Source organism: Meleagris gallopavo, chromosome 6, assembly GCF_905368555.1.
Source record: "Meleagris gallopavo chromosome 6, MGAL_WU_HG_1.1, whole genome shotgun sequence".
Classification (NCBI taxonomy): Eukaryota; Metazoa; Chordata; class Aves; order Galliformes; family Phasianidae; genus Meleagris; species Meleagris gallopavo.
In genome coordinates, this window is record NC_139409.1 from 43,999,246 (window position 1) to 44,016,654 (window position 17,409).

The window sequence follows — 17,409 nt, forward strand, 5'->3', positions numbered from 1 at the left end:
TTCCAAATACACTGTGAGTGGCACATAGAACACTGCACTGTGTTCTTCATCAGTTAGCAGAAATGCTAGCATAAATAAGATCATGATAGATTTAAATGTGATAATTTAATCAAATATAATGCCAACAGATAGAAACAATTATACCTAAGTCAAGAAGTCTGTCCCCAGGGCGATTCCACTTCCATCCTTCTAGCTGCTGGTGTTCAGTATATTGCAACCTTCTGTCATGGAACACAACTCTTATAATACTCTAATAAGAAGAGAACAATAATCTGATGAGCCACAGTGTTATTATATGCCTAGAAACAGCCTGAAGACAAAGCACTACAGCACTCCAAAATAGCCATACAGCTGGCAAATATATATTTACAGAAAAATTAAAAAAGAAAAGCCTTGGCAACCATCAGTATCCCAAAATAATCCAGAATACTGAAATAAAACTGAACAGAAGGAAACAGCTAAAAATGTGGTAAAAATGGAAGAAAAGATTTACAAATTCTTTATTATAAAGGTCACAATAAATCATGTGCAGAACAACACTGGCAGCACAACTCAACACTGTGTAGGCTACATAAACTTGTTTTAGAAAGAAAACACAAAACCATCATTTATTTTGAAAAGCAGGAAATACAGTTCCACCATTTCATTTTTTGGTTGGAGATTTTGTGATTACTGTTGAAAGTTTTAAGAAATGAGATTAAAAATTCCTCTGAGTACTTGTAAACAGATTTACAATAAAACTATTATTTTAGTTAATGGTAAGTAGTAACAAATTCTAAACTATTCCAGATATTCTACCTGAAATATTTATCTAAAATAGTAGGATTTGATTAACTTTATTAATCTGGAAGCAATTATCCAGCAGTACCCATTCTTGTAAGCAGTTCTGTTGCAGCTGTGCTCCAAGCCACAGAATCACAGAATTGCCAGGGTTGGAAGAGACCTCAAGGATCATGAATTTCCAACCCCTCTGCCACATGCAGGGCCACCAACCTCTCCATTTAATTCTAGACCAGGCTGCCCAGGGCCCCATCCAACCTGGCCTTGAACTCCTCCGGGGATGGGGCATCCACAGCCTCTCTGGGCAGCTGTTCCAGCACCTCACTGCTCTCTCTGTAAAGAGCTTCCCCATGACATGCAACCTAAATCTTCTCTATCTCAACTTAAAACCATTTCCCCTTTTCCTACTATATTAGACATATTAAACAAATGTATGTTCTGCTGCATGAATGCATATACAAAGCAATCTGAAATGCAGAGAAAACAAATATATTGTATAGTCTATGGCCATCAATTGTGAACAAAAGTGCTAAAAACAAAACAAAACCAAGGACTTCTAAATGCAGCACCTCTTCAAGGTATATAACATTTCCTTGGTTTTACATCAAAAATAACAGAAAGCATGTGTTCTTGTGCACAGACACCAACACACCATCCCTTTTGTGCTGCGCTGGTTGACAAGCATCAAACTTCAAAATATCCACTAATTCATCAGTGGGAAACATCCTCTTTGTTAATGTTCTAAGATCCTGGTATTTAAGTTTCCGAAGTGGAGATTATGTTGATGCAGCAACACAATAACTTGCTACAATAAAGTTCAGTTTATAAAACTTTTACATTGCTTTGTCTCATTCTACCTAACAGTTCATAACCAAGATATGATTCTATAAAACTGCAGCAGAGAGACTCTCCAAAGCTATAACAAAGTAGCACCTGATGGGGCAATATATGCAACGTGCTTATTATAGCAAGTCAAAATGCCTGGCTGTAAAGATTTAATTGCAGAACTCCCAAAGCCAAATGTTATGCTTGTGCTTAATGCTTCTTCAAATTATCTCTGAACAAGCATCCCACAGACAAGTAAGAACAAAGCCCAGGACTATACAGCCCAGCCAAATTTCTCAAATGACACAGCCCAAAGCTGACAGGTAAAGATTCAGCCTCCCACAGGCACGCCGTTCTGGTTTAATTTCTCAGTACTGCTGCTGAAGTAACTTGTATTTTCCTTCTTCTCCGAACGCAAAGCATGAGTAAGATTTTCCTGGAAGATTTGACAGAAATTGCAAAGAGAAAAATCCAACCCCCCATCACCACTAGGCCATTCTTTTAATAATATGTCCTATGAATTGGGCACCTTCCATTCTGCCTCGTTCTCCTACTTTGTGCACCGTGTCAGATTTAACATACCTTCAGCTAATATTAAAGCATAGCAAAACAAATATACAATTAGAGCATGAGTTCAACAATGGAACAAAGTCCTTGATGAGCAGCAGAATTACAGAGGTCTGCTTTCCTAAGGACTTACGGAATGGCATGGCATGGATATGCATCTGTAGACATCTAAGTATCTTAAAGCTTCACATGAAAAAAAACTGTCTTCTCTACACTCTAGCACACTATAGGTAGTATTTTATTTTCTTCTTTTTAGTATCTCTAGTCAACTATCATTCAACAAGTATCTGATGGCAGTAGAAAAAAAAAATCTATGAAATCCAAGGCCTCTGGGTTGGATTCATCTCACCCAACTTTAAATATTTGAGTTCAATGCACATTTAACGGAGATTCATCTCATCTTACAGCAGATCAGACTGCAAACCTCACAAAGGCTAAATAAAGTGATAAGGTCACCTTTACTTATCTGAAGTTACATGAAATCAACTCATTCATAAATGGGGAAATGTATACTTGTATATTCCTTTAATTTGTAGTAAATTCAAAACCAGCATAACAACAAAATGAAGCATTAGGTTCCACTACGTCTACTCTCTTCAGTGGTGAGATGAGCTAGTCCATCTCCCTCCATGACTTACTGGCCAACAAAAGGTTGAAAGCTACTCTTTTTCACATGCAAACCAACAGCAGAGGCTTGACAGCAACACTATTAGAGAACTGATGCTCACCTTCACCAGTTTGCCATTGATCTCTGGTATGTCTCCAGCTTTCCGATTATCCAGCATCCGTATTTCATAGGACTGACCTGTAAAGAAAGAACAGTCAGACCACAAAGCCATTTCGTGCTTAATGCACCTCTATCAGCCTTTGATACTTATACAAGAATATCAGTACCTCAAACTTGTTTCAGAGATTTCTATAACAAGGTTTACTCTGCAGTACAGGAATTAGTGCAACAATGAAGTGAATCTTTTTAATTCAGGTAAAACTACAGATACTCTCAAAGCTTGAATATTATATTTCACATTTAGAGTAAATGCTCTTTTCTTCTGATGGTTTGGTTTTTTTGGTTTTGTGGGTTTTTTTTGGTGTTTTGCTGATGAATGATTCATTCCCAGAAGAAAAAAAAAAGCATTTAAATGCTTCATGCAAAATACATACCACTCTCCCATGTTTAATTTTGTCCATTTAATTTTTGCCTTTGTATGACCTGCAGAGGTTTTATATGATTTCCAAACATAAGCCTTTTAAAGAGCGTTACTATGAAGGGGTTTTACTTTGCTGTAACACAATCAGCCCATCGGGGTATGCATCACACATGTACAAGCTTTCTTTACTCCATCAACTTTTGACCACTGATGACACAAAAAATATACATAAAAATTAAATGTACATACTGCAGCTGAGCAAACAACAGATCATTTCTACTCCTGATCTAGTGGGTGGCTACCCAGCCCACAGCAGGAGGGATGGAACTAGCTCTCTTCCAACTCAAGCCATTCTGTGATTCTGAGATTTAATTCAGCACTACTAATAAAATTTTGTAACTTTTTCTCTGTCCATTACTGTTTTAAAATTGAGGGGAAAAAAATTTTGAGACAAGGGGATAGATACATTCCAATCTGAAGTTTTGGATACATAGCTGCTTTAACAATATGATTATTCCAGTCACATCTCCACTGAGTGCTATACATTTTCCTCAAGAACAGCCAGGGAAGCAAGGCAATGTAAGGTGCCACGTAGTCTTACTGCCCAACGTTTAACACTAAAAATGTAGTAGGAAGAAATATCTGAAGGTCTTCATCCAACCCCCTGCTCAAGCAGAGACATGCAGACCAATTCCCAGCTTTTGAGTTAACTCCACAGCTGGAGACTCCACAACCTCCATGGGCAACCTCTGCCGGTGCTCTGTCACCCACTCAGTGCAGAAGGGTTTCCTGGTGTTCAGAGGGAGCCTCCTGTGTTTCAATTTGTGCCCATTGCATCTTGTCTTAGCACTGGCTACCATTGAGAAGAGCCTGGCTCCTTCCTTTTTGTACCCTCCCTTCAGGTATTTGCACATGAGATAACTCCCAGCTCCCTTAGCCCTTCCTCATTGGTGTGATGCTCCATCATTTTCATGGCCTTTCACTGGACACTATTCCATATGTCCATGTGTCTCGAGCACTGATGAGCCCAGAACTGGACACAGAACTTCAAATCTGACCTCACCAGTTCTGAGTAGAGGGGAAGGATCATCTCTCTTGACCTGCTGACAACACTTTGCCTAATGCTGCAAGGACATGCTGCTGGCTCTTGTTCAATCTGGTGTTCACCTGGACTCCCATCTCCTTTCCTGCCAAACTGCTGTCTGAGTGGGTGGTCCCCAGCATGTACTGGTGTATGTGGCTGTCCTTCTGTAGGTGCAGGATCTGGCACTTCTTGTTAGACTTCAGATTTGTGTCAGTTCATTTTCCCAGCCTGATAAAGTGCCTCGGGATGGCAGCAGGACCTGCTGGTGTATCTGCCAACACGCAGAGGCTGCACTGTGCCCCAGCCACACGAAGATCACAGCCTTACAGCTGCACACACACCTCTAATTCACATTATCTACTCCCCATGCTGCATGTAACAGTGCACACACTTCAAAAAGGCAGCCCACCACACCAATTTCCCAGAAAGGATTTAGAGATTTTCCCACAATGGTGCTCTGCAAGCATTTCTTTGCTGACAAGCTTCACCTCTCCTAAGCAGTCCTTCACATTCACAGAACTGCAAGCCTAGCTGCACCGTATAAACAAACCTACAAACCTCCCCTCTAACAGGGATTTTCTTCCATACCATTTCTGCTATTTGAGGATGTACATCCAGCTGAACAGCAGCCAGCTTAGAACACCATCCTACAACTGTGATAGTCATTCTCCACGGACTCATTTAACAGATCTTACAACTAAAAACCTTGCAAACCCCTAACAACCATCATCACTCCAAGATCTGAACTTCTAGCATCAGCTCTAATGAAAACTTCATCGCTTAAAATATTGCATTAGCTATTCTCATTAAAATACTTACTGACAGAGTGAAGTCAGGGCATACTTATATGTTCCCTTAGGAAACATCATCATACCTTAACAGATATGGTAAACATCCCCTTGGCTTCTGGTAGTCTCGATCCAGTACAGTAAGGTAACTATGAAACTGAAGAGGGCATCAGGTCTCTATGGCGCTTCCTACTTGCAATCCCCTTCAAAATGATTAAGCAGGAGAGTGGTAACAGGGCTAAACTAGCAACCAGGTAACAGAAGTAACCAGGATTAAAATTACTCCTTTTCTAGGAGAGCTTATTCCAACTTATTATGCAGACATCTGCATCAGTACAACTTCAAAAGTATTGTAAACTATAACACGGGACTACAAAGATTAGATCTCTGCCTTAAACTGACTTCTGTGTAAAATGTCATCTCTCAAAACTATCCACAATTAATATATTAATACGTAGGGCTTGTACTAACAGCTGGAAGATAAATTTATTTATTTTTCAATGTCAGCAAGTTACCTAGAACACTGCAAAACCACAAAACAACTCTGCAAGAAATCTTAAATTAGCAGAGATTTTCAAGGTCAGATGAAACAATTACAGTTATTTCAGACAGTGGCACTTAAATGGCAAGCTCTCCTCAGAAGTCAGATAGCAATTCTTTTATTTCAGCTTGCTATCTTGTGCTGCTTCCCCAGCATGTTGAGCTGACCTTCAAGCACTGTGTGGGCAGGGAGGCTGGATCCTATCCCTGAAGAAAAAGTGTATTTCTACAGAGACCAGATTTTTCTAAACATTGCCAAGCATGCTGCTTGTCCAGCACACTGATGCAACTGTACTGCTTACTGCTAAAGAGAGCACGCAGGGTACAAAAAGTGATTAAAAAAAAGAGTAAGCCTGACTAAGCAAATTGCTGAGCTATACAATCGTGTCTGTAAGAAATGACTAATTGCCTCGAGAACTTCCAATACTCTCACATCAGTAGACAAGTCAAGTAATGTTTAAGGTATATTTAGACAGACTTGCTGCTGCAAGATGAAGCACTTGGCAACTTTATTCACATGGAAAGCTCAAAATGATTCCTCATCACCATGTCATTATGAAATTAGATACAATCTGCTCTCACAGATTTAAGGCGCCCAGTGTGCAGTGAAACTTTTTTGGGTACCAATGAAAATTCAGCAAGCCATATTTTAATGTATGTCCTCTTACCTGCAGACTAAGCACCCTGCTCAGAGAAGCATCCGAGCTAAAAAGAATAAATGCACCAAAACACAGTAGGGCATGGAAAAGAAACCGTGTAGTTTTTTTTTTAGTTGTTATTTTTCATACATACTGTGCTGAAGAACCATTCCTTCTAATTACAGTGCTGTCTAGTGAGAGATTTTTAGGTGCTAGTACACAAAGAAAAAGCAAACCCACAAAAGAAGTGATTCTATAGTATTAGAGCTGAAGTAAGGAGAGGGAGAGTGTACAAAGGTTATCAATGAAGTCCAAAAATTGTAAAATGATTTTGATTGCAGTTCAAAACACCAGCTGACTAAACTTAGGGCAGCAATGGCATTTCCAGAGATGAGGGAGGTTTTGTCACATACTATTTTACTCAGCAGTCACTGCTGTCTGTAGAAAGCAAGCTATACTGTCAGGCAAGTCAGAAACAGGCTATAAAAGAAAGAAAAAAAAGAAAAAAAAAAAACAGCAAAACTCAGAGGAGATATCTACTTAATTTCTGATAAATGCAGACAAGACAAAAGCGAGACACGTACAACTGGTAACTACAAGGGTAGTTGCACTTGTGTTTGTTTCAAACATAAGACATATAGCTGTCCACATACCACACGGACAACACGAGATGGCTAACAAGTTATCCAGACTCACTTGTTCAAAATATGAAGAAATCTTGTTTTGAAATTTACACCATAAGCTGCATTCATGGTAGTTATGCCTGCAATATATGCATACCAACCTTGATTCAAGTATGTAAGAGTTTCATCGTATAATTTTACTGCTGGAGATGTCGCAGCACACATAACATACTGGAAGGGTGGATGTTGGGCCTCATTTTCTGGTGGAAGGCTGGAATCTTCCTGTTTGAAAATAGGCAGTGCCAAAACATCACTGAAAAGAAAAAAAGCACAATAACTGTGAGACTGTTGGCCCTCACTTGCGTGAAATAAATTAAAAAAACCTGAAAATCCTTCTCCCCATTTTACGTCATTTTATTTAACATAAATTCTGACACAGAATATTTTTCAGACTTGTTATTTGGTTTTACCACGCCGAATGGAACAGCAATGATTAAGCAGCAGACTCACAAGGTATAGATAGCATATGCCATAATTTATTTCATAAAAAGACTGGCAAAACCTTGCGTTCCCAGTTTCTGAAGTATAAAGAGCAATCCATGCTGTCCTCAGGCAGCACTAAGGAACTTCACCACAACCAATGATACACCTTCTACTTTCTATAGAAAGTATATTAATATACTTTCTATATATTAGCAGTATATTAATTTGGTGTCTTTGTATACAGTAATAGGCCATCAGGCTTCAAAAAGATAAGTGAGTTCTACTCCAGGATAGTGTTCTTCTACCACTGAATTTCTGATCGTGATTAAATTTCAACCTGCAGATCCACAAAGCCTTTTTAAAAAGATTAATTCCTAAACTGAAGATTTCTCACATCACCTCCGCTGTTCGGTTTTTAATCCAAATGTATCTCTTATGTTTCTTCCCCTTCCATTTATTACAAACATAATACATTTTGCAAAAGAAATCCAAAGGCCTTATCCAAAATGCACTACTACTTGAGTTTTTGAAGTAAAATTGTGTTTCATCATTGCTCAGTGCTGTTACACTTCCCTTCCACTGGAAGGGAAACCTCATGGAGGTTTAATGGTCTCTCCCAGAAGTAACAACTCCAAAAGACATCCATGCAGGTTCCCTGGTTCCTTTCCATTCGGAAGGAACCACAGGAGACGTTATGAAAGAAGGCATCAAGTCAGGAAGCTGTTCAAAAAGCCTGCTGGAGTGATGCCAGCCCCCAAACCTGGAACTCAGAGGAGGCTGTGCTCCTTAACGAAGATAAGAGTTCCTTTCTGTAGTCAAAAGGAGTCACACATCCAGAGGCAGGAGAGAAAACACCTTAGGTCAGCGGGCTGCTATGTGAGAATGAGTGGGAAGAAAAAGGGAAGTGCTCCACGGCTGACCAGAGGCAGCCTGACACAGGAGGGAGCCCTGCCACCAGCCAGGGAGAAGAATTGTCCCAAGATGGGACTTCAGCACTGGGAACCTGTGTTTGTGACACGCTCTGGAATGCTGAACAGTTGTCACTGCTTTTATGAAGAGGAACTCTAAAACGGAAAGAACATAGCAACAATTAAAGTGTTTAAAATACACACACGTAAGAGCAGAAGTGCAATAAAAAAAGGCATGCAAAGCATCTCACCAAATGAATAACCCACGGCTCTCAGTACCTGCAGTGCTTACTTTCACGCAACACAAAATTGAAAAGCAAGTCTCTCGTGTACATACGTAAAGCATCTTTCGAGTCTCTACCTGTAAACCACAGGTAGAAAATGAAGATGCATCTGGCCTACCTTAAGAATATGTGCAGTGGTTAAGGAGCTAGTTAAACTAACAGACAAGGCACTGGAAGCCACCAAACACAAACAGAAGACAAATTTAGCCAGCTTTATCTAATACTTGCAGAGTGGTGATGACTAACTGCTGCTGCAGAGGAAAAATGACATCCTACTCCAACCACACAATTTAGCTGTAAAGAGCACACAAAGCACATCCTTAAAAGCCACCATTCTAAAAAAAAAAAAAAAAAAAAGCTCCAGAAAATGGCACAAAGTAAATAAAAGAACCTGCAGAGATTCTCCCCACACGGAAGCATACATATGACTGAGAAAGGAAAGTCCTCTGGGCTCCAGCACATTGCAAAGGAAAAGAGAAGCCAGTGCAATTCAAAACTACCTCCGAAATGCAATGAAACACCATTTCATTAACATTCAGCTTTGTTCACTACAGGAATGGAATGTCAGCGTTCTCACATTCAAAGATAGAGATAAAAGCAGGACGGTCAATAAGGTACCAATAAACTGCTTCAAATCTAGGTTTCAAAGCGTCAGTGACAAAGAAACGCGTCCTGATTGCAACCCAACTATTAACTGCTCTTAAAAAAGGAACTGAGAAATCAGTTCTGTCCCACTCCAATGAGGCAGTCCTGGCACTGTGGCACAGCAGCTGAGCACAGCCCATCCCATTCAATGCTCAAGAGCCCATCGTTCAGCAATGCAGGTTTTCTGAGCCCAGCTGGCATAAGGAATTCCTGCCACATGGACAGCACTTTCCCTTCCCCCTCCAAAATATTTTGCAGGGCTACTTAGGGATCTCTATCAGCACATAGCACAGCCTAACACACAGCTACACAGCTGAGGGTGGTGGAAAACGTTACTATAGAGATACCCCGTCCTGCCAAACACAACCCGAGGGCAGGCATAACGAGTTACGCACGTTCCCCTTCTCATGCTTACTAAAAGAAATAACACAGTCACCAAACCTCCGTGTTCACACAGGAAATCATCATAACCAGCATCAGCCTTCTACTTTCATAACCTTTCATCATCCTTCTACTCACTCACCTGGTGCAATTTTATCAGCGTCAGCCCAAAGCAGATTAACAGTGGGCACTTCTACCAGCTCAGGTTGTCTAACACAGCAACAGAGCAGCACTATTCTGCCACTCTTACCTAACATCATTTGAAAAAGCAGACAAATCTTGGCTATCAAGGCTTACTCTCCTGATAGAAGGAACTCTGAGATCAATTTATGAAGCTATTTGCTCCAGTAAGAGAAGTCTTGTCCTGGGACCTCACAATTTGTTATTTAAAGCTTTCAAGTGAAAGCACTCTTTCCTTCTAGAGGAAGGAGAAATCATTCCTAGAAAAACAGAATTAACCTTCATCACGCACCAAAAGCATGCTGTAAATACCTCTGCAACACCCAGCTGGGACTGTCCACTCCAGAGAAGCACATGTGTGAAGCTGCACCACACAAGAGTCGTAAGGCACCCAAGAAGCAGCAAGGTGCACATCACAGCTTGAAGCACAGCACCCAGTCAGATGGATCACACGTGATAAGCTACCCCACTTTAAGTAGCCCATATAGATAAAGTACAGGAAGGCCAAGAAAAACACGACTTGACTTTTTTCCCATGCTTGTGAAATGCCTTTGTTGGCTGCAGAAATCACCTTCTTTCCAAACATAAAATCCTGCCTATTGATTTTATGGTCATAAAACAAAAGAACCACCTCCTGTCCTTACAAAAATAGGAACTAGCATGTCATCAAAATTGCAAGTGACACTCCATCAATCACCTGCCTTATCTGTCTCTGGACTGTATGCTTTTGGGTGTGAGAGTTCTAAAGCATCCAAGAACACATAGCTCTTTTGAAACTTTAAACCACGATTTACAAGGGCAAATACCTTGAGAAAAATGGTTCTTGAGCACTATTTGAATAGGAGTTAAGCTCTGCACTGTTAAGGTGTCTGAACAAGCAATAGGAACATATAAAGAAACAGGCTGATGCTTCCTAATTCTTTCCCTGCGTCCAGAAAAGGAAATTCAGTGTAAGAAGAGATCACCAGCAGTAGCTGCTGGGAAACAACTTTCTCTGACATGGCACAAGATGAATGAGAAAACAGGTGCAAACGTACTGCTGTGCTGGGAATCCTGCAAACCTTCATAATGGAAACTCAACTGCTTCAAGGCCTCAGCTTATGGGGACCCAGACACCACCATGCTACCACCAAAAGCTCTGTACTGCAAGGAGATGGTGTACGACCAACGTTTGTTTACAGCCACAAATCCCTGATTCTTCTCCAACACAGGGAGGCCAGGCAGCTGCTCCAATCTGCACCACCTGGTGTAAAGACTGCTGATAACACATCTCTCAGAGACCTGTTCTCAGTCCTTGCCTCTGTTCATCACGAGGGGTGAGCGCTGAATACAAGCATGGGAGCTGAAAGGTCTTTTTCTTGAGCTTTTATTGCGTATCCAGTTTTGGGGGGGAAAGGAATGAAAAAGAAAAATCAGTGTCAGTGATGGAGAAGAGGGGAGATTTATCTTTCAACACAGCCACCAAACCACTTGTGAACAGAAACGTTTTCTGTGGTAATAAAGGCTTAGGTCTGTGGATTTTCTTTCTCCCCAAATACCTATTTCCTGACAGATACTTATGTACTTGTGTCTGCAAACAGAATCAGGCTCCAAAGCTGATCAGTACATAACATTCTATTTTACAGAGTCCCGGGGTCAGTGAAAAGTATTTTTTCTGCAGTGAAAGACATAAAAGCAGAAGAGACTACTACAACGTGAGCCTTATTTGTGATGCAGAAAACACTGCATTTATTTAAAAACAGAAACACTTTTTGGAGCACGTTAAGTCAGCCCTTCTCTTAAAAAAGGAGTTTTAACCAATGGCAGAATCTCAAAGCACTGGGTGCTGTATGGGGTAAGCAGTCACCCTGTCTGTTAGAAAGTAACGGGAGCCACAAGGGCAGCAGGGCCTGAACCACAGAACTCTCTTTCTTTCTGTTTGTATAGTGACCATAAAGGTTAGGATGGTAACTGCCATGACCCAGCCTCGTTAAGCAGACGTCAATAAAAGGATATCAGAGACCCAGAAACTGTGAGCTAACACCCTCTTTTTCACCTGCAAGCGATACGATGAGCTGTAGGATAGCAGCTCCCTGACTCTACACAGATTACCTCAGTGGGTAATTCATGCTCAGCCCTGGAGGCCAGTTGGTGCACAGCATTCCCTCAGCATTCAAGGCAGCTCAGCAAGAAAACCAAAGTGCCTGCAGCGGCCTTCCAACTGCCTCCAGCCACGGCTGCTCAGCTCCCCACAGACACCCTGAGCTTGCTGAGGAGGCAGGAGAGTCAAACCAACTTCATGCCCCAAAAATGGAGGGCTGGCTGAGTATTTATTTATTTATTTGTGTGGTCATTTGTGTGAGGATGATCATATTCAATTTAGTTTAATAAACTTTAGTTTTTAATCCAGAAAAAACATACCAAAATAGCTACACCTAAAATAATCAAGTTCCCTAAGGACAGGCCTTAGCTTCTTCATCAGAAATACCAGTGGGGTTGCAAGCACTTAAAGAAATCCATACACCGTGCCTCCAAATTACACATAAAATTGCACCATGGGTACTAAGGTACTTCTTGTATTTGTGCTCATTTAACTTAAATCAATTAATTAATACATCAAACCACTTAGATTAAATACAGAATTTTACTGGAGAAATGGCAAGTTGATCCTCAAGGTTCTCTTTTCAGTCATAGAGTCTCCATTTTCTAATAGTTCACACCAAAGATTAGTGGTCCCCAAAATTATCCATTATTGCTACACTATGAAGATAATGTCTTTGGTCACAGATATTATGCCAGGTAAGTGATAGGAAATCACCAGGAGGGTGAGTGCTGCTGTGCAACACCATCACTGCCACTTTAACTTAACAGCAATACCCAGGTCCACTACTGCTAAAGGTACTTTAAGTATCGAAATTCCTGGCTATACGCTCATGGCCTGAATTAGAGGGAAAAAAACAAAAACAGAAAAAGCTGAGATTCAAGACTGGAAAGAAATACTGAGCACTATTTGAAGATAAATCCTCAGAGAAGCTGTGTCCAGCCAGTTTCTCTTACAGAAAACCTGCAATTAGTGCTGACAAGCAGCCTTTTTACTAACAACACCCACACAAATAATGCCAAATACTCCACAGCAGGGCACACACCTCAACCCAAGGAAGTACTGACTACATTACAAGCAATCCAGAAGGTAAAGCAGAGACCACACGCAAGCATTCCTTAAGAAATACAAAGCCACAGAGCTGGAGAAGTTCTCCCAATACTCTTTTCCAAAAAACATTTATTTTTTTATTAGCATTTGCAAGGAAGTGACCAGCACACAGCTTCTGCTGGCACACAGAGCCAAGACCGGAACATTTTCACTCTCTGTTACACCACTTCCCTTAGCTTTCCCATCTGACATCACCATCAACTGAACAGGCCATCATTTCCCACAAGTATAACTTGAAAAACGTGTAAGAAATGCATAAAATGCCAAAATCCCTGAGTCCTGCAAATACTAATTGAAGTTAGGTGATCCGTTTGTGTTCAAAGAATTAAGTTAAAATAGCAGTACGTGTTCCCAAAACACTTTTAAGTGACTCATCAGAATTGCAAAGAGGACGATATTACATTTAAAATTAACATACAACTCCACTTATCCAACATTACTTTTTGTGAGTTTTCTTCGACTGTTAAAACTATCCCTAAAAAAAAAAAAAAAGGATGACATAACAACACTACTGAGGATCAAAACTAAAGTTTCAAGGAACCAAGCAGCGTGCGTTATTAGGAGAAGAAATGAACTCTAAACACAGAAAATGAAATCTTTAAAAAACCCTCTCATTCAAACCTTGGGATTTTTATCCTAAAATACCCTAGAAAAAACTGCATCGTGGTAAAGAATGAAGCACATTTCTTTACAGACACGAGTGTTATCAACTGTTATCAATTACTGTTTGCATGAGAGAAAGATAAACCAGAAACTGAATGGTGAGAAGCCACCCAGGCAGCTGCCATACAGCCCCAATGACCTGCACTGTTCTGTGGGATTGGTGACTGCTTGGCACAGACAGAAATGGAACAGAGCAAGAATAACCATCCAGAAGAGCTGAATACACACTCATGAGTTTCCTCACTGAAAGAGGTGAATCACCTGCTTCTATGAATTGGCAAGTTCTCAAAGACAGCTTTGATTTTAACAATAGCAATAAAATCAAATGCACGGTGCACCCGGCGCCTGCTGAGCACACAACCCAGATGCCAGGACAACAGCCCTCCTTCCTGCTCAGCTGAAACCCCAATCCCTAACTTCAAACAAAGATATCTCAGTTACAGCACCTCACCTGAGAAATTCAACCCAAACAGTGGGGAGGGGGGGGAAAGGGCAAGTTTCAGATAACCATGGGAGAGAGCACACCTCTCACACAGGTCTGGCCACCAAAACTAACAGTGCCAGCATTTTGCACCTCTGCAGGATTCAAAACACTGACTTACGTGAACGAGGCCTTAGACTGAAAGATTCCCAAAACCAAAGGTCTCAAAATAGCTTCCCTTTTGGCACTAATGAGTTACATAGAGACCGAACAGCTCTGCCCATGGCTGAGATCAAACACACTTTATTTCTAACGGGTACCGTTTCATTTCAACTTTGGAAAGCACAGCCAGAGGCTGCTTAAATACTTCTACTGTAAAACCTGGAAAACGATCAAGAGGAGAAGAAACTGCCGAGCTCCAACAGGAAGAGCTCCACGGCAGTGGAAGGAAAAAATGGAGGTCACCAGAGACCCATCCACACGTAAATATGAAACAATAAACAGAGTGACTAAAGTACAGCCATGTTACTACTCAATTAACAGCCACAGCGTTTGGTCGCTCAAGAAAGAACGCTTCTGAAAGAGAATGCAGCTACGGTTCGCCGCAAACTACAACCGCAGAACCAGAACCGAGAACAGTTTTCTGGAATAGTGGCAAAGCACAGCCGAGGGGCAGGAAAACGCCGTTTTCAGGACGGGAACGGCAGGCAGGGCCGCAGCCGGGGAGCTCCAGAGAGCATCTCCTGCCACGTGCCAGCTCTCGGGGTGCGGGAAATGAAACCGAGGGGAGGAGGAGGCACGGTAGGAAGGAGAAAGAAGGAAGGAAGGAGAGAAGCCGCCGCCTCGCTCCGCGCAGGGCGGCCCCGCGGCCCCCGCCCGCCCCCCGGGCGCACCTCATGCTGTAGGCGCCGGCTCCCAGCTCCTGCCCGATGCCGGAGAGGCTGGCGTCGAAGTCGTGCACCAGCCCGGACTCGATCACCTCATCCATCTTCAGCACCCACGCCATCTTCCGCCGCCCCCCGCGCTCCCGCGGCGCCGCGGGAGGAGCCGGACGGGGAGGAGCCGCACGGCCCCGGAGCCTCCGCCGGGAGGCGGCGTCTCGGCGGGCGGCGCGGGGCGGGAGGAAACGAGAGGGGCAGGGGGGGCGGCGCGGAGCCGGACGGAGAAACGCGTGCGGGGCGGGGGAGCGGCCGCACTCAGCCCCGGGGGGGCCCTTCGCCCGCGGTGTGACCGGGGCGCGGGGCCGCCCTCAGCATCCTGCGGCCGCCCGGCCGCCGAGGGGGGCCGGAGACCCGGCGGCCGCCGCCTCCTCCTCCCCGTTTCCCTCCTTCCCTGACCGGACGCCCCTCGGGGCCGCCGTCCGAGCACCGACCCGGCTCGGCGGCGCCTCCCGCCGCATCCTTCGCCGGGGTGGCAGCAGCTGCGGCGCGGGCTTCCGCGGCCCGCCGCCGCCTTGCGCCCGCCGCCGAAGGCCGCCCCTGGGGGGCCCCCGCGCGCCGCTACCGCCTGCCGCCGCCCGCGCGCCGCGCCGCGCCGCCGCTCACGCCAACATGGCGGCCTCCTCCGCACACGCCCCCCGCCCCGAGCCGCCGCTGTCGGGGCGCGGCCCGCCCGCTATCGGGGCCGCCGATTGGCTGGCCCACGGCGGAAGGACCAATCGGAAGGGAGCGGGGAATGTCGAGGGGGCGGCGCGGCCAATCAGCGGGCGATTTCTCGACACCGGAAGACTTTACGGAGGAGCAGCCCCGCCCTCGGTTGCTCCGGCGCGCTTCTTCCTCCGCCCTCCCTCGTGCCACGGGAGCGCTGCATGCCGGGAGTGGCCTGCCGGAAGCGGAAAGGGAAATGACAGGAAGTGATGTCAGGGCGCAGAGAGGCGGTGGGTTTCGCCTCGAGGTTGCGCGGTAAGAGAATGGAAGTCGGTTTCCGGGTGTGTGGCCTTAGCGCAGAAAGCTGGGGAGCCTGGCATGAGGAACTGGAAGCCGGGCCAGCGTAAAGGGCTGGGGGTTCCTACGGTACTGAGGACTGTAAAAGAAAAAGTCAACACAACACCTACCGGCACACAGCAGTAGAAAAAGGAAACACGCTGTATACGTAATGTGCTATAAGTAAACATTTCCGGGGTAAGAAATCCCTAACAGCTCTGCTTCCTGGGTTCAGGGTTGTTACAAAATCGGTGTCACACAGCCCCCGCAGGCAGAAAGTTTGTCACTATGGAATGTGGAGTTACTAGATAAAGTAGCTTGATTTTATGCTGTTTTTCTAATTATCCAAGACGTAGCAAAGCAGTTAATAAATGGTTTTTATACTGCAGTCTAGCAGTTAGAGAATGCTGTGGGGACGCAAGGAAGAACTGGTTAATCCCATTCCCTCTGGCCCTAAAATATTTGGTCCACTGAGGGGATGCTAATTGAGTAGCCCACCACTCTAGAAAACTCAAATGTTAATCGTTCAGAGGATTGTTAAATAATATGAGAAGTCCTATTAAATGATTCAAGTAGTGAGCAATCTATAGTAAAGCCTTTAGACTGTAAAGTGTAATCAGACATGCGGTCTGATTTTGGTTGGTCCTGCGTGGAGCCAGGAGTTGGACTCAATGATCCTTACAGGTCCTTCCAACTTGGGATATGTTATGATTCTATAACACAGTCGTATATCAACCTGCTCTAAGTACAATTGCACAGGTTTCTCAAAACTCAGTGGGGCCTTAGTTGCACTAACAGTAAAATAATATCCGTTGTTGATTCAGAAGATACATATGACGTCCTTAAAGAGAAGCACACGGAGCATTACTCTTGATTCCTAACGATGAATGGTAATTTAAGACTTGACTGCCTATTTCTGTACGCAACAATAGTGTGTACAGTATTTTTGCTGCAGTAATTGATTTAAGTGTTTCTTGCCTGTCAGTGGACAGACAAAGCAGCAGCTGACAAAAAGAAGATTTATGAAAAGGTCATGAGCCCAAGTTTCTTGTTAACGTAAGCACTAGCTCCCAAGTTACAGTTCTTAATGAGAAGAACTGAAAATATTGCTGGCAAAATACTGCTTTTAAACCTGACAAGAAAACAACCAACAATTATTTCTTCCCCTCCCCTCCGCCCCTTTTTTTTTTTTTTTTTTTTTGCATTTCTAAAGATGGATGACAAAAATAGCATTTTTAATTTTAGTGAATTTTATGGGATGTTTATAGTCCAGTTAATAAACTGGTAGTAATTATTCAGTATATAACAGTTGTGGAAGAAATTGGCTTAAACTCTCATT

General features: G+C 43.4%; 1 protein-coding gene across 5 annotated transcripts in view; it reads right to left on the reverse strand.

Annotated features, from left to right (window-relative positions):
• UBP1 (upstream binding protein 1) overlaps window positions 1–17,409 on the reverse strand; it is a 46,449-nt gene that overhangs the window by 15,241 nt on the left and 13,799 nt on the right. For 2 of the 5 annotated variants that reach the window (XM_085226545.1, XM_085226547.1), the window contains exons 1-4: window positions 15,042–15,748; window positions 7,155–7,306; window positions 2,901–2,977; window positions 145–250 (exon numbers count right to left, since the gene is read on the reverse strand). In XM_085226545.1, coding sequence (XP_085082671.1) covers window positions 145–250; window positions 2,901–2,977; window positions 7,155–7,306; window positions 15,042–15,154 — 448 coding nt within the window. In that variant the 5' untranslated portion in view covers window positions 15,155–15,748. Of the gene's footprint in view, window positions 1–144; window positions 251–2,900; window positions 2,978–7,154; window positions 7,307–15,041; window positions 15,749–17,409 lie in introns of those variants that run through there. The other 3 variants (XM_085226546.1, XM_085226544.1, XM_019616620.3) reach the window with 2 other exon arrangements.